The 18345-nt window shown below is 41.7% G+C and overlaps 1 protein-coding gene across 3 annotated transcripts in view; it reads right to left on the bottom strand.

The window, feature by feature from the left end:
• Positions 1–18345, bottom strand: part of TMCC3 (transmembrane and coiled-coil domain family 3) — a 115011-nt gene that overhangs the window by 71127 nt on the left and 25539 nt on the right. Inside the window, exon 1 of one of the 3 annotated variants that reach the window (XM_054988386.1) lies at positions 2085–2247. The exons of 1 other annotated variant lie outside the window; for it this stretch is intronic. In XM_054988386.1, the coding sequence (XP_054844361.1) occupies positions 2085–2162 (78 nt within the window). In that variant the 5' untranslated portion in view covers positions 2163–2247. Of the gene's footprint in view, positions 1–2084; positions 2248–18345 lie in introns of those variants that run through there. One more of the 3 variants, XM_054988388.1, reaches the window with a different exon arrangement.

Raw genomic sequence — 18345 nt, 5'->3', positions numbered from 1 at the left:
AAACAATCAGAACACACAATGTCATGATTTAATGTGATTGGGGGATCAGAAAAAGAGATTAGAAGTGCAATCCTAAACAGAATTATATCCTTCTAAGTCAACCAAACTCAACAGACATAGAACCATGTAACTCTGCTTAGGTTCACACGAAATGATTTTAAACAGGAAGATTACTTCCTCTTCCTCCACAGATAGATAATCCCAATGCTTCATGCTGTGAATTTCAATTATTTTGAAGCACTAAATATCACATTTTACAAGAAGAAAGAAGAACCATTTTTGCTGGAAGTTGAAACTAGCAAGGACAAATTACAACGTAAATAATTAGAAACAACTTCCTTTGTTTTTACCAGACAAAAATGGCTTCACTCAGAGCTGAGTGGCTGAAACACATCTACAGACTAACTAAAACCTTTGCCCTATTTCTAGTAGTCATATGGAGTAAATGCTGAGCTAGTGTTGCTTGCGCGCACAACCTGTTCTCTTAACATATCAATTTAGTGCAGCCTCAATTACAATCTTTCTACCCATTATATTTTTTCTCATCAGATAGTTCTGCATATGAAAACATGAATGTTCACTATCATATTAAAATGTTTCACATATAAAACCGTGGTCCGATATAACTGCTCATCAAATCTACACACTGGGAAATAAGCATATGTTCATTCTTCATGTATAATGGCATACATTTAATGTTCACATATATTCTCACATTAAAGTAATATATAATTTATTTTTAAAAACACTATATATAAAGCAGCCTTATATAGCTAAAGGAATATAGAAAGCCTATTGTGCAATAAGATAATTTTGAATTTTGTTCCTAATATTACAGAAATCCCTCAGACCCCCACTGTTTATTATTACGTTCTTCTTGGAAGCAAGGTTTCTTATGTACAGGTTTAAGATTTACTTTTTGCTGATGTCACTTATTCCACATATCTTCTCTTTGAAACAATTTACTATGAAACTTTCACATTACCTATCCAATTTGTAAGAGATGAGTCATGGTACACTTGAGATAATCCAAGAGTAAATACCTGGATTGCTTTTAGCTCTTGTTCTACTTACATTTACTTTCTATTTCTGAACTACTCATTTCACCATTCAAGTTGTACTTTTGGTCTTGCACAATCTCAGTTCTGTCAAAGGAACTGAAAGTCAAATTTACTGGCTTTAAAATGGACTGTAAGCAAGTGCAAAATAGACACTGCAAAAGAACTAGGATTCAAACCGTTACCCCTGACACTCTCCTTTCTACTTTTCCCCCAGCATTACATGCCTCCAACATTTTTTCTTTAAAAAGGGCAGCTACGTCATCCAGGAGCCAGACTAACCCTGTCTTCTTTCATAATGTAGGCAGCCAAGATTCCAAACCAGTGATCCTCCACCTATAGGTAAGCAGTACAATTCATTCTACCACTTCAGGTCTGTACAATTTCATCACTTGGGCAGGAGGCCCATAGCAACATCCATCCACTTCAACATACCAAACTGCCCCCTAAACTTCCCAAAAACAAATACCAGAAGAGTGAGGAAGTGCTAACCACTTTTGCTTAGTTTTTGCCACCTCTGTTCAGAGACCAGGTTCAAGTCTACCTGCCTTTCAGCAAAAGCCCCCCTAAAAATTTTCTCCGCTGACTTTGAACAGCTCTTCCAGACCAAGAGCCACAGTGTTTGAAGTCCACCCCGCGCGCTCACGGAGGCGCCAGCTTCCTCTGAACCAGGTGCCGGCACTCCCACCGGCTGTTTCGCGGGCCGGGCGAGTTGAAACCTGACACCTGACACATCACAGAGACACGCGCTGGAGCCCGCTTTGGATGCTAACGTGACAGATGCCTCTGGAAACACCCCGGAGAGAGGAAAGGCGCACTCCCAGAAACCAAACGTTTGCAGCACCCATCGCAGGGGAGTCAGAAAAGGGATCCAGAGTAAAAAAGAATCCCCAAAAACCAGGTGGAAAGTTTTTTGTGACCCTGACTTTCGCCTGGAAACGGGAGCAGCAAGGAGGTGCAGTCCTGGGCGCCGCCAAGAAAAACAGAGAGGGTGAACGTGGAAAGGAAGGGGCGGCAGGGAATTACCCGGGTCTTGAAGCGCCGGTGCCTCTCCGGGTCCGAGTAAGTCCTGTCCACAGCTAGGGCGGTATCGCTGCCCGGCATGATCGCTACTTTATTCTTTGCGCCTCTTGCCACAGAGCGGCCTCGCCGAAGCCCAAGTTGCGCGCCTGCCCAGCTTGCCCCAGAGGCGGCGTTACTTCCACTGGCTGGAAGGAGCTGCCGAGGTTGAAACGGTGCGCGAGGGCAGCAGGCACGCCCACCAGGCGCTTCAAAGCACAACAAACGCCCTTAACCCTTCCGCAGTCTCGCAGCTCCCTTCCTGGAAAGCGCCGCGGAGGAAGCGCGTCCAGACAGGGAAAGGAGGGAGCCTCCGCTGGTGCACCACCTTTCCAGTGACAACTGTCTTGCAAAGCAACCGGGAGAAAGGTGGTTTCCGCGCCACGAAATAACCCTTAGCGCACACTTGCGTTCTCCCTAGTCCCACGCGCACTCCCGAGGGACGCTGCCCGCCCTTTGCGGTCGATTCCTAGGAATCGCCAAGAAAGAGGAGGCTGTGTGGGGCTGAGTATTACCCTCCTGGGTATTCTGGCAAGTGGAAGCGTCTTCGCTAATGCAAGAAGTCCAAGGGAACGACCCAAAACACATGACAGGAAACCCAGCTAACCCTCCACCCAAGACAGCAGCAGGCACGCCATCGGAAACAACCGAAGCATGGCGATAAGCGGATGCCTTCCCTTATCGCTGCCGCCTCACTTCTGAATTTGCGATCATATGTAATGGACAGGGCTGGACTGGCCATTAAGGCAACCGGAGATAAGCGCGCTGGGCCGATGGGGGAGGGATGTCCTCCCCCGCAGCAGCCACCACCCCAGCCGATTCAGCCCGCCTCAACTGGCCGTGCACCAGAGCAGCCTCATCTCACCCCAAACCACCCTAGGGCAGCACCCACCACCCCTCTGAGAGCATGGCCAGGGAGGGAGCACTGGCCCTTTTCCACATTAGTCATCTAAGTTCCTTCCTTAGAACGGTCAGGCATGAAGACCACTAGAGGGGATCCTAGTTGCTAACAGAAGATCTGGTGTAAAATGGAATTATTGGTAAAGTACTTAAGAACAGTGATCACATTGCTGTCAAATTCAACATATATACATAAGTGGAAATTTGCCCAGAAAATCCTAGCATGTCATACTTACTGAGATGACAGCTAATAAACTGAAGCTTTCTGTTCTGGATGGGGATGCAGTCCCCTAAAAGAGTAAGTTCAGAGCTCGGGGGTGCTGCAGTTGGATAAGGAGGTGGTAGCAATGGCCAGGAGTGCCTTTAACCAGCTTTGGTTGGTGAGCCAGCTGTGGTCTTATCTGAGTAAAAAAAAAGAGCTTACCACAATGGTTCTAGATTGGAATATGCAATGCATGTATGTGGGGCTGACCTTGAAGAGTGTCTCAAAGCTACAATTGGTACAGAATGCTGCAGAAAGAATGCTTGATGGTGGGTTGTAGGGGACTTCCAGTTTGCTTCCATGCTCAGTTTAAGGTGCTAGTATTGAGCTTTACAGTCCTATATGGTTTGGAGCCAGCATACCTCAAGGACCACCAATTCCCATGTCTGTACCCAGCTATTACAGTTATCTTCAGAAGCCCTTTTTTAAGTTCTCCAATCATCTGAGGCTAGATGGACGGAAACATGAGAAAAGGCCTTCTCAGTTGTTGCACCACAATTGTGAAATACCCTCCCCAGGTTGATTGAGCTCTCCCTTTCTATCATTCTTTTCTGGCAGTCTGCAAAAACCTTTTTGATTCATATGGCATTTCTTCACTTCCCCCTTCTTATTTAAGTTTGTGAAAAATAATTAAAGACCCAGTAGCCTATCACAAGCATACTGAAGGAAAACATCATTAAAGATAGAAACATTAAGTATATAAATGAGTAAGCCTTGCCAATAAAAGAAAAATAAGCATGGTATGATGTAAGCCCCACTCACTCCTCCACTGAAAGGCAGATTTTCCCTCCAAAACAGTCAAGATTGCTTGCTGTGGTTGGGCAGCCTCTGGTCACTTGTCTCTGGGTATAATCTTAAATTCCTTTTGTCCCACATATATATACTTATGGTTTATATCCCAGCCTAAATATTTGGTAGGGGAGAAGCAAGAGCCCACGTCTTCTTTACATGAAATGGCACTAGAGGCTGAGTAAAGTTCAAAAGGAATATAGTTAGGCAGAGAAAGAAAAGCTGAGGTAAATTTTGATTGTAGAACAGAATACTTAACGAGCATCAGGCACAAGAATCTTAAAGCTTAGTTTCAGTAGTTACAGATCTTAAAAGTGAGAGGTTGGAAGTTTCAGACTTAATTTACTTTAACAAGGTTCCTTCATAGATTTCACTTTACAGCTAGTCTGACTTCAGTACAGCACTCTTTTCCCTTTACACTAGACCTAGGGTCCTCCTCAGAGCCAAAACCCCCTTTTTAGACACTGGGCAGGAATTATTCTGCTCTAAAAGACATAAGCCTAATCACTTGGCTGAAGGAGAGTCTCCTTTCACTACCCACTTCCCCTGCCAACAACACACCCCTAATTCTAACTTGTCTGTGTAAATCAGTGCAAACTTTCCCCCCCCCTCACACAGAGGATTAATAGACTGACCCCTTCAGACTCCAAACTCCAACTCCTCCCAACAATTCTGTCTGCACAGAGAGAGGAGAGCAGCCTGTCAATCATTCTCCCTTCAGGCATTTTTAACCCTTTCCTTTGCACTCTCTGGGTGTTGCACTTAGTAAACCTTTCATTTGCAAGCCCATTTAGTCACACATGGCTTCTGCAAAACTGATCCTGTGCCAGGATCATTCAATAAAACTGATCGGCAGTTGATTCAAAATGAATGAAAGTACTTCTGAAATTAAGCATTGTATAAAGAACTGAGTATCAAATGATAAGACTGTTTTTTAAAAGGATTAGAAAACCATACAAGATTATTTATTTATTTATTTACATCATTTATAGTCTGCCTTTCTCACTGAGACTCAAGGCAGATTACACAGTATGAGGTTAATACAATCAGTATCAAGTACATTTCAGTACAATACCATAAGGTAAACAGATACAGGTTTTTAAAAAATAGCATTAGCAAGGATCCAAGACAGAGTAGAAAAAATACTGGAGCAAAACATCATCAATTCTAGGACTAACATTAGACAACATGGAGTGCTGGTTGTACATAGGAGTACATATTTAAAGCAGCAGATAATATATAAGGCAAAAATAGCGATGAATCTATGATCCCTAACTCGTTAGTAAAGCATCTGAGACCCCATCCCTACAATACAGCCCTCCCATTTGAGTAAAAAGCCTTTTTGAATAGTTCGGTTTTGCATCGTTTATAGAAAGCCAGGAGAGTGGGGGCTCTTCTGACTTCCTCAGGCAGGAGGCAGGTCATTCCACAGGATAGGAGCCACCACAGAGAAAGCCCTTCTACAGGCTGCTGCTGACTTCACCTGTGTGCAGCCTGGGACCTGCAAGATATCCTGTTCAGATGAGCGAAGCTGCCATGGAGGAACATAGGGAGGGAGGCGGTCCAGTAGGTATGCTGGACCAAAGCCGTGAAGAACTTTGTATGTAATAACTAATACCTTGAACTGAGCGTGGTAAATGATGGGTAGCCAGTGGAGCGACTGTAGGATGGGAGTGATGTTCATGCTCCTGCTCACTCCTGATAACAATCGAGCTGCAGCATTTTGCACTAATTGGAGCCTCCTAGTTAACTTAGATTGGAGGCCAATGTATAGAGCATTACAATAGTCAAGCCTTGATGTTACCATAGCATGGATCCAAGTGGCTAGGTCAGCAGTCTCAAGATAAGAAGATATGTCTCTTTAAAAAGAATTATACACCTTCATAAAAGCCACCTAGGACAATGGTCCAATCACCATATTTTTTAAATTGTGAAAACCATCAGGTATTATTCATTAGCTACACATAATCAGACTTGTTCCTTCAAAGTTAAAAAAAAAGATGCTTTCTGGATTTATCCTACAGTGTTATTTTTAGAACACTGAAAATACTGTAATTCATGGGCAAGCAATGCCTAAGGGTGACAAGGTTACATACTTTGTATAAGAAAAACTATTCAGGTAGTCACATATTTTTTGTAGAAGAAACCAAAGACATCTAAATCCCTAATTTCATTTTTTATACAGTAAAAAATAATAATACACAGTAGATTTTCTGCTTTTCTCAAAAATTACTGGACTGTGTGTTTCAATTAGTGTTCATGAAATTGAAAGGTATTGTGCCAGACAGAAATCACACAGGGAAGACTCCCCTCCTGCACCCAATCTTCCTGCTTTTTTCTTTAAAAAGGTACATGAATCTGTATGTGTCCCACAGATATTAATTTAGTCCTTATACAGTTTGAACAGAGAACCATCCAGTGATCATCTGATGTCATCATGGCAGCATACGGCAACATAAGTTGAAAAGCAATTTCAAAAACCTGGGCTGAAGCCTTGTTTCAATACCAAAATCCATGGGGTTCTTAGGAGAACCACAGTTCGGTATTGCAATTTAATGGACTCGAGAAAATCTACTAAATACTGAAAAGGTTCCTAAAATTTCAAGTGGTACAAAAAGATAGTTGGCATCTAATTCCCTGAATTGCCTTTGCAAATTTGTTTATAAAATGTGTATTTGTGCCAGAACAGTAGGGGCAGTCCTAGATATGATCTTAGTTCTCCCCCACCCCCTTTCCTCCATCATGCTGCCTCATTAACCAAGGAGGTGGACTGACCAGACAGTATGCCTTCTATGGTTGCTAAGCAACCTCATCCTGCTTACTGAGGTGAAGGGACACCGGAAGGGCAGTCTACGCAGCTATTTGTTTTATTTTATTTTATTCAGCTTATACCCCATCCTTCCTGCAAGTGAACTTAGGGCGGCTTACAAGAATGTACAATTAAAAGCATCAAAAACCAATTTAACATCTAAAATCCATAAGCCTCTAAACAATACCAGGTTACTGCAAAACTACTATAAAACCACAGGACTGCCATGATAAAGGCCCAGGGTGGTTGCAGGAGGGCATGGTGCTCTGAAAAGGGGACAAGATGCTGGCTCCTAGTCAAAAGCCTGGAGGAACATCTCCATCTTACAGGCCCTGTGGAACTGTAAAAGGTCCCATAGGGTCTGGATCTCAATTGGGAGAGCATTCCATCAGGCTGGGGCCAGGGCAGAAAAGGCCCTGGCCCTAGTTGAAACCAGCTGAATGTCCCTCGGGCTGGGGATCACCAGAAGCTGCTTATCCACAGAGCACAAGGCCCTGCAGGGGATATAATGGGAGAGGCGGTCCCGTAGGTATGCAAGTCCATGAAGGGCTTTAAACACTAGAACAAATACCTTGAACTGGATCTGGAACACAACCAGAAACCAGTGCAGCTGGCACAGCACAGGGTAGATGTGCACCCTAAACAGCATCCCAGTGCCGACACATTCTGAAACAGTTGTAACTTCTAGGTCAAGCCCAAAGGCATCCCAGAGTAGAGTGAGTTACAGTTGTCCAGTCTGGAGATGACTGCTGCATGGATTACCAAGGCCAGGTCCTGGGAAAAGAGATAAGGTGCCAATTGCCTGACCTGCCGAGGATGAAAAAAATGCAGATCTGGCAACAGCTGCAACCTGGGCCTCCACAGAAAGTGCATCATTCAGGAGCACACACAAGTTGATGAAGGCTGTAACCGCACTCCGTTGAGGTTTGGGAACCAGATTCCCAAATCCGTCATCCTACGACCCAGGTACAAAACCTCCAACTTCAGGGTATTCAACTTCAGGTGACTCTGGCACAACCATTCCATCATGGCATCCAGACACCCAGCCAAGGAGTTTGGGGCAGCATCTGACTGGTCATTCATCAACAGGGAAATGCTGGGTGTCATCAGCATACTGGTGACAACCCAGCCCAAAGCTATGAACCACCTGGGCAAGGAGGCGTATGTAGATGTTAAATAACATCAGGGAAAGAATCGCCCTCTGAGGGATGCTGCACACCAAAGAATGGCAAGCGGACATCTGTTCCCCTAGCGCCACCCTCTGACTCCAGTCATGGAGAAAGGAGCTCAGCCATTGCAAGGCTGTCCCACAAATCCCCACAGTGGTGAGGCAGTGAGTCAGAAGATCTGTGTCAACTGTGTCAAATGCAGGAGTAAGGTCCAAAAGTATCAGCAGTGGAGACCCGCCTCGATCCAGATGCCACTGCAGATCATCTGTTAGGGCGACCAGAACCGTCTCCGCACCATGGCTGGGTCGGAAGCTGAACTGGAATGGATCCAGGCTAGAGCAATCATCTAGGAATACCTGTGACTTTTTCGCTACCGTCCTCTTAATTACCTTACAAAATTACCTACAAAAGAGCATCCATTCAACTGAGTTAGACATTTCTGAAGTGTCAGGACTTAACACATCACATTCCTTTACAGAAAAGTAGGTATGACATAGATTTTTATAGGTATCCTCTCTCAGGTGCAAGAGCCAAGGTAGTGCCTTGGTTTACTGAGGTGGCTGATGATGAAAAGGGAGACAACTAAAGCTACAGTGGAGAAAGACTTGGGACGAATCTGATAAGGCATACTCCATGGCAGTGATGGTAGCAAAGAAAGAATATTTCTCTGTCACCATTGCATTTTCATAGTGTAGACCTGCAGAACTTTTCCAGGTAGTCAGGGGCCTATTGGGCTCTGACCAACAAGAGGAGGTGGATTGGTCTGCAGCCCGCTGCAATCATTTTCCTAAGCACTGTGCAGATAAAATCTCATGCATGGCAGGCATTCCAACTTGGACTTTACATTACCAATGACAGAATTGGATGTTCCCAAGGCATTGGTTGGCCCAGTTGTGTGGGATACCTTTCAGCTTGTCCATTCTGAGGCTGTGGACAATTCTTGGAATTTTGAGACCTACCGCATCCTTATACAACCCTTGCTCCTCCTGATTGTTTAAATCTGCTGTGGGGGCTGGTTGACTGGGTCTGGGAGGCAGCAAATGGCTCCCCAAGACACAGTGGTTGCCCCTGCCTTGAAGTGTGCATTAGTGCATCTACTCTTGATTCAGGAGAGCTGAATAATCATCATCCAGTCTTAAATGTACCATTATTGAGCAAGGTGATTGAAAGGGATTCCTCGATGAAGTGGATTGTTTGGATCCATTCCAATCTGGTTTCAGGCCTGCTCAGGGGATTGAAACAGCCTTGGTCACCCTTGTGGATGACCTGTGCCAGAAGATGGACAGAGGGAATGCTACCCTATTAATTCTCCTGGTACTTCTCAACAGCTTTTGAGACTATGGATCATGGTATCCCTTTAGCTCTCTTTTCAGATCTGGGACTGAGAAGCACTGTTCTGTGGTGATTTTGGCCTTACCTCGAAAGTAGGTTTCAGAATGTGATGCTGAGGGACTGCTGCTCCATTGTTTGACCTCAGGCCTACAGAGTCCTGAAAGATGTCATCTCATCCCCCATGCTTTTCATTATCTACGTACAGCTGCTGGGAGAGGTCATCCAGAGCTTTGGGCTGAGTTGACACCAATAATCGGATGACACTCAGCTCTGTCTCATGCTTCCCACAGATCTCAAGGATGCTGTGGAAAATGTCAACACGTACATGGAGGCAATTTCAGAATGGATGAGGGCAACAAACTGAAACTTAATCCCAACAAAACAGAGGTGCTACTGATGGGGGGAAGGTTTGACCCATTAAATAGGATATGTCCTGTTCTGATGGGGTTGCACTCCCTCTAAAGAAGCAAGTTCATAGCTTGGAGGTACTGTTGAACCCAGGGCCTCCTGTTGGATAAACCAGTGGCAGCAGTAAGACAGGGGTGTCTTTTGTCAGCTCTGGCTGGTAAGCCAACTGAGACTCTTCCTGGATGGGAAATATCTTGCCACTGAGGCACATGCCCTCGTAAAATCTAGATTATATTACTGCATTGTGCTCTACATGGGGCTGCCCTTGAAAACTTTCCAGAAGCTATAGTTGATATGAATGCTATGGCCTCAGTGTTGGCTAGAGTACATGGGCTCCCAATTTGCTTCTAGGCTCAACTCAAGGTACTGGTACTGACCTCTAAAACCCTATATGGCTAGAAGCCAGCATACCTTAACAACCTACCCATCCATTCTGGTCACCTCCAGAGGCCCTGCTTCTGGTAGCAACCAGAGAACAGGCCTTCTTAGTCAAGGTACCAAAACTTCTTAACTCCATGGCCCTTCTATTGTTTTCTTCCACCAACAAGTAAAGATATTTGGTTTCATTTGGCATACAACCACAAACTGATTGGACTGCCTTCCTGGTTTGGGTGTCGTGTGGTTATTTTTATTGAATTATTTTATATATTACTTTAAATTCTCTTTTAATGTTAAAACATTTTAATATTTTTATATTTGTCACCCTGGAACCCCTATTTAGGTAGAAAGACAGCATAAAACATTTTACATAAATAAATAATTGTAGCTAAACAAAATGCATTCTGCTATTAATTAATATTTATTTAGCACCAACAAGCTGCTGGCTCACTGTACCAAAGGTGAAAAGGGCATAGTGCCTGCCTAGAAGGTTTCCAGCTAAAAAGTGTGAAGACACCAGGAACTGAAAGTAAATCATGACTAATAGGAGAATCAACAGTGAGTTATTGTGAGACTAGTGTGCTTCAGAAAAGGGTTTTGTTTAAAAAAAACTGAGTCTAGAGCAGAGATTTGGAGGATAAAAGAAAAGCAGCGTGAAGACTTAAGAATGTGAGGAATATAGCAAGAGACAACAGTAAGTCTCAGACACCAACACAAAGATAACTATCAAGAAAGCATAAGGATCATGAAACAGTGCACAAGGAAATATTTATAATTTTTATATCTCACCTTATTTCCTTAAACAGGGTTGAAATGCTTTAAAATTAAGACCTAGAAGCTCATGTAGAATGCATCAAGGAGCCAGCATTAAAGGTGCTAAGAGACATCGCAGTTTATATTTTTCATTCCAGCCTTCCTCCAAGGAATTCAGGATGGCCTATATTATCCTGTCCTCCACAGTACTTATAACAACCCTTGAGAAAGTGACTGAACTAAGACCATCCAGCAAGCTTTGTGGGAGAATTTGAATCTGCTTCTCCTGGTTTTCTGAAACATAGTCAGAAGAGGGCAAGATTGTTTAGCAACAGCATTATGAATGGATTAAGGAAATAAAAAGCAGGAGGAACTCTGATGCAACTTAAATATGAACATATTTCCCTTTTTTTCCTGTAGTGCAATGACAAAGTAGCCAGATTTACTCATAGATATGTTAATACAACCATCTAAACCAGATTCAGGTACTTTGAGGTCGCATTGATAGCAGGAAATTTAGATTTATAAGCAACAGTGAATTTCATTTAACCTTACCAGTTTTCTTGATACATACATGATGGACACACACAGAATTGTAGGTTTTGAAAATATTTGAAGGGCATTTATCCAAATTCACTGTAACAGCCTCTGAACATCACTTGCAAATTAACTTATATAATCTAGGGTATTGTGTACCTCAAGCAGCAAGCGTAACCAAACAAGATGCTCTACACAAATTTGTTTTCAGGCTTCAAACAGCTGCACCCATGAGGTATGCTTTATCAGCGCACCTGCAAATGCCCAAAGGATTTAGTTCCCAGCTTCAAATGTTCCCTTAACTGTATTGTTTACTAATCCTTGTGTGCATATGAAGCATCATAGTCAAAAACTGTACAGCATATGAAATAAGCTATATGGAACCATTGTTAGTATGATAGCCAAAGAAATAAGGCAATTTTTCTAAATTGTGATATAGCTTGCTGCTATATAATTGAGGTGAATACCTAATAGCACATACAAACTTCAGCCTGTCATAAAGGACAGATGAAGAAATAAGCTTTACCAGACACGCTTTGAATGCTTCTCCACAAAGAAACATTTCTTCACAGAGGAAAACTAATGTTCAGAAGGACTAAAATTCTTCTGCCCGGTATCTGGTTTTCTATGGACACAGAATTTTTGTATGGAGAAACACATAAATATGTAAGGATGACATGACAGAGAACTACAACATTATGCATGGCATGGAGAAAGAGGGCAGGAGCAAACTTTTCTCCCTCTCATATTATACCAGGACTTGGGAGACCTCAATAAAATTGCTTTAGGTTTAAGACAGTCAAAGGAAGTACTGTTTCATACAGAGCATGACTTTGGGGAGATGTGATTAATGCCACTGGGTTAGATGGATTTATAAAGAGGTTGGATAGACCTTTGTTGGAAAAGATGTGGACTAATTGGTGGTTATATATACTGCTGATGGGAATGTGACTAACATGTATACATTCTGCCTAGAAGTCAAGAAAATTACTGGTTGTATAATAGCACCAGATTCAGTGATGTTACTAAACAACTTTGATATTGAATTTATTCCAAAGATATGTTTGGAATTAGCATGTTACTGCTGGTTGCGAAATTTTTGATAGTAGTCAGGTGGGAAAAGCCTAGGATCCCCACTCTCAAGCAGTAGTATAAAGAATATGGGAAATGTTGATTTTCATCTCAGCTGAAGAAAGTTGGTAGCCATTATACTCCACAAATTTTCATAGTAGGTAGATCATTTTTCTAAACATTGTACAAAACTCTATAAATGTCACTTGAAAAATAAGTCTATCAATACATCTTATTCTCAACACACCCAAATATGTGGATACTTAAATCCAGAGATTGGAGCCATGAAAAGACAAGACAGATTTTTCTATGAATAACAACAACATAAAGAGGTTTGCAGAAAAGTCTGAAATCTGATATAAAGGGCATTTTAGGGATAACACACACCCCAATCACAGAAGCAGCATCTGTAGCTTAAGAAACTCAGTAGCTTTGTGGTGGCTGTTGGTAGGCATCACAACAGCTTTGGTAAAAGGGGGAGGGCTCCTTCTGGGGCTATTTTGACCTTTTAGGGGAGACTCAGTAGAGCCTGGCCTGGCAGCAACCACTGGCTAACTTGCTGTCATCCAGTCTGCATGATTCACTCAGGCCCAGCAGCTTGCTGCTGTTCAACAGTAGCTATCCCACGGAAGCCAGTGTGATAGAGTGGTTAGAGTGTTAGACTGGAGTCTGGGAGACCAAAATTCAAATCACTATTCTACCATGGGAGCTGACCAGGTGACCTTGGGACAGTGACACACTCTCAGCATAACCTACCTCAAAGGGCTGTTGTGAGGATAAATGGAGGACAAGAAGGAAGAAAGGCAAGTTATAAAATAAATAAAGTACAGCTGAAGATAAGGCAGATAAAAGTAGGTTGGTGGGTTGGAAAGAGAGAATGAAGCAGGGAAAGGAGAGGCTATGGGGGCTTTTAGAGAAAGGATAAATAGTGGGGGAGGGGGAAATGAGAGCCCCTCCCCCACAATTGGGGAGGGAAACTGGAAATTATTCAAAAATAGCTTTTAAAATGGTAGTGGAGAGTGCCCTCAAGTTAGAACTGACTTATGGCAATCCCTGGTGGGGTTTTCATGGCAAGAGACTAACAGAGGTCGTTTTGCTATTGCCTGCCTCTGCAACCCTGGTTTTCGCTGGAAGTCTCCCATCCAATTACTAACCAAGGCCAACCCTGTTTTGCTTCTGAGATCTGATGAGATCAGGCTGCACAAATTTATGGATGATCGGTCTGTTACTGGCTATTAACCATGACAGCTGAAGGCTCAGACACATGTGACTACCAGATGTTGGGAAACAGTCAGGAGGTTACTGCTGTGGTCTGTGGACCCTACATGTAGGCTTTTCTGTGTCATTTGACTGGCCATTTTTGGAAACAGGATGCTGGTGCAGATTTCCCATTGCTCTGACTCTTACGTTCATACCAGCTTCCTATACCATAACGTTTTAGTCTAGTTTGCCATTTAATTTGCTGTGAGAACAGAGCCTTACCCATTGAAGAAAGAAGGGCTCTTTTTCAAAGGCATGTAAAAGTTTTGCTTTTATGTATTTTATAAAAATCAGTATTTACCACGGTAGCCATTGTTTATACCCATAAGATAGCTTTTGGAATTATTTCCATGAAAGTATTAGAAAATGTTACCCTACCATGTCTGCCATACAACTTGCTCAAAGAGGATTTTGTGTGAGCCTGGGTTACTGGATAAATCTAGTACGTAGGATTTTCATTGTGAAGCGTGTGAGGAAGAACTTTCAATTGGAATTGATCACATACATAAAGATTATTTGAAATGAAAAGATTAAAAGAGAGTGCTTACTTAGTTTTTTAAAAATGTGATGTGCTTATGACATATTCTTGTGGGCAAGGGAATATGCTTCAATCATAGGGAAAGGCTAGAGCTTACCCAGGCTATCGAAATGATCAAACCCACATTCTGAAGGACGCAATGTTTTCATTTACTGTATGCCTTTGAAGTCATAGATCTGTTCCCTGTTTATAGATACCACTGCCAAATAATTCTTAGGCAATACAAAGCATACTTCTACAAGTCATGAATTCTGCTATAGATCAACTCAATCTTTGGCTGCCTTTCATATGTGTAACAATTAATAAGTTACAGATGATATTTATGTTATACTTATATATCACCTTTCATCACACACAGCTATAGCCATGAAGCAACAGTTTAGCAGTATAGGCAAAGGTAATACAGAAAAACATACTGATCTGGGTAATAAGAAAATATTAGGGCTGGAAGCTTTAATCAGTTACATTGTATATTACAAGCAACGTGAACATATATATGTAAATTTGTAAAAAAAAACAAAACCCAGTTTGCATACAAAAGGGATAATTTAGCTTTACTGCTTAAACCCAAAGAATCCTCTGCCATGATAAACTGTTGCCACAAGTAATTTTGCTAGGTTTATGTGACTGAGAATCAGAATAATTTGACATATGAGTCAAGTCTCTTTCACTTCCCCAGTTTGAAAATTAACTGAGTTTTGCTTTAAGTTTTGGTCATGATCTGTAAAATGGGGACACATACTTCTCTCCGTTTGCAGCCTATGGTTATGAAGTGTTTGATCATAGCTTAATATTAAATCCATTTTTGTTGTTGACAGAAGAAACAGTTCAGACCTTATCTGTCCAATCTCATAATAGCAAATGTGCAGGAAATCACAAAGAAGAGACTGTCTGTGCTTTCTTCATTTCCCAGTACTTGATTAACTGGAGGCATTGAGGTAACAAAGTAACCATCCAAATGCTATTTGGCCTACCATGTAATAACGATCATCAGCAGAAACCATCGGTGCCAGTTCTAAATCAGTCAGTAAATGAGACACGACTGTGTGACACAGGACATGTTGTCCTTCACAAGAACTCTACCAATGAACACTCCAAGTTTTTGTCATCCTTCCATCCCCTCCAAATGAAATATTCCAACTGCTCAGGCACATGCTGCTGCTTCTTCATAAAGCTTCCATGAAAACACACCAACTGTTTTGATATAATTACAAGCACTTCCTCAGATGGTTAAAATGGCCTAGAATATTGCATAAAAACCAGTTTTTTAATAAAGTGTTACAGATGTGGCCGTTTTGTCTTTTTTTATTGGATCTTTAGTAAACATTGTTCCTCACCTTGAATCCTTGGATATCGGCAGGTGAAAATGCAGTAAATAAAGAAGCAAGTCAGACAGCCTTCTATCTATGTTTGGGTAATTACTTGCAAAACTTTTTTGGTCTCTTGTAATGACTAAGGCAACTACATTTCAAACAAGGTTTTGCACGTTGATCCACAATATATTTGTATAATTGGATTATATTTACTCTCTCTCTCAGATACATATGGAAAGGAATGATTTACAGCCCAGTAAAAGAAGTCCTTCCATCCATATTTCTTGCTCCATGGTGCAGACCAGCCATAGCTTTGGTTCTTATGATTTCTACTGTAGTTGAGTCCTGTCTCAGTGGTGGAACACATGCTTTGCACACAGAAACTCCCAGATACAGACCCTTGCACCCCCTTGTTAAAAGGTATCAGAGACCAAATGTCTCTGCCTGAGACCTGGAAAACCACTGGCAGAGTAGACCATGCTAAGCTCAACCAGTGGCCTGTATTTGCATAAGGCAGCACTATAATGTCTGCACTTAGTTGCTTTATTAACATAGTTATTAGTCAGGGAGTTGCCACTGATTCAATGAATGTAGCTCACTTTGTAAACAGCACACTGAACAGGCTTGTTCTAAGCAGGATGAAATGGTAAGGAAAAAATACATGAAATTGTTCAGAAATCTTGTCTATAAATAATAGTATCTGCAGACATATTTTCTATAAATTGTTACGATATTTTTAAAAACCTAACTGCTACTACCTATACAATATTTTATAACAATTCTTAACAATTATTTGTTATATGTAACAATTTACATAACTGTAGAATTTACAAAACTATTGTACAATCTTACCAATCAATACTCAGATTTAACTTTTTGGACCAGAAATCATAAAAGGGTTTTTCCAATTTTTGAGAAATGTTGGCGTCTTTATTTTTCCTTGCTTTAGCCAGGCAATTTCAGTTACATTAAATAATTTTGCTGTTAACCACACTTTTTGCATCCAAGAGTTAAATATCTAGTATATTTCCAGCTTTTTGCAATCAGCATTTTAACTGCAGTTAGACAATCTAACATTTATGGAACTTGAATAAATTCCAAAATAAACATTCTCATATCTCTTAACAGGCAGTAATTCAACATCCTTCTAATTTCTACTACTGACTTATTCCAATATCCTTCAGTTGGAGGACAAGTCCACATCATATGTTTGCAAGTATTTGAGACATATTTAATTATATTTTATCCAATTAATTTAGATTATATAGAATATGGTCGAATAGTGTTAACTTCTATATAGCAAATGATTCCCAATGTGGAACCCATGTACATCATTGCAAGATATGCCAATGTCTTTACTGGTCTCCCATGCTTGCTTCTTCCCCAAACCAAAAAGCCAATCCTGGCTTTCCTCCATTTTCACCGAGTAAGAGGTGCTTCAGAAGAGCCAAGGAGGCACCCTGTTATGACCTTTACTTTTGGGGGGTAGATTTTTCTTTTAATCTTCCCCTTACACCCTCTGGGTAGTTTGCTGCCACCAGGAATATATTATTCCAAAATGTTTTATTTAAATTTTCCCTTTTGTAACGTGTTTAAGCGTCAGGCTCCTTCGTGGTTCTATGTGGCCCTGAGGATATGAATGGGATATAGCAATGACAGCTACACTGGGCTATAACAAAACAAAATAAATGTTTATTTTTCAAGAAGCGTATTGGTTTCATAAAAGTAGTTCTTAAAGTTACTTCCTATAAACTCATTCACACAGATCCCTTCTAAGGCTTCACACACAGTTAGCCTCCTTCACTAGACTCAATAATTCTCTCACAGAAAACTCCTCAAGCAGCACACAGCTAGCCTCTTTCTCTTATTCACAGAAATATGAAACCTGCTCAGGCAGCACACAGCTGGCCTCTCTTTCCCTGACTGAGTGTCCTTTCACAAACATGCTCAGTTCAGGTTCCACACAGGTTATATTTCTCTCATAAAACACTTCAACATATTCAGGCAGCGCACAGCTAGCCTGCTTTCTTCTGACTGAAAACCTTTCTCTCTCTCTGTCAGTCTAAACTGCATTCACTCCGCCCACACTCTCAGTCATCAACCAATCATATCGCTCACTCATTCCTCCCTTTCACCCCCACTCTTCACCTAGCTCAAACCAAGCATTTAAAGACACATGCACACATTTACTTGGAATCATTACACACCCATTTTGAAATATCTGCCTCCATCACAGCAGGATGCTCGGCTTGGAACTTCCCAACATTTTGTGGAATGTCTCAGTGTTTGGAATTAGAGTTTATGGCAGCCATTTTGTTGTGGTGCCTACTACCTCATTTTAAGGTGCCCACAGTTTCAACAAAATTGGGGACCACTGTTCTATGCAGTGCACATTTGGCAAAAATCTGTAAGCACACAACAGATTGGGGTATCAGGATTGTGACCATCTATCCTGAGCCCACCAATCACTGCTCCAGCCACATCATCCATTAATTTTCTGCAAGGCCTTCAAGATATGTACATGTAGACTCTTCAGTATGTCTGAGATTGTATAATCCTTAACAGAGGCACTTTCCCCTACACACACCAAAGGAGTAGGGGATCAAGATCATGTACATGTATAATTACTCTTCATCTAGAAATTACATCAAATACTTGCAAGTGGAAGATTTTATAAGCTACCCTCCCTAAAAATCCCCCTTTAAAATT

Source organism: Eublepharis macularius, chromosome 9 (assembly GCF_028583425.1).
Source record: "Eublepharis macularius isolate TG4126 chromosome 9, MPM_Emac_v1.0, whole genome shotgun sequence".
NCBI classification, from domain to species: Eukaryota; Metazoa; Chordata; class Lepidosauria; order Squamata; family Eublepharidae; genus Eublepharis; species Eublepharis macularius.
The sequence above is the reverse complement of the archived record's forward strand: the minus strand, read 5'-3'. Positions and strand labels throughout refer to the sequence as shown.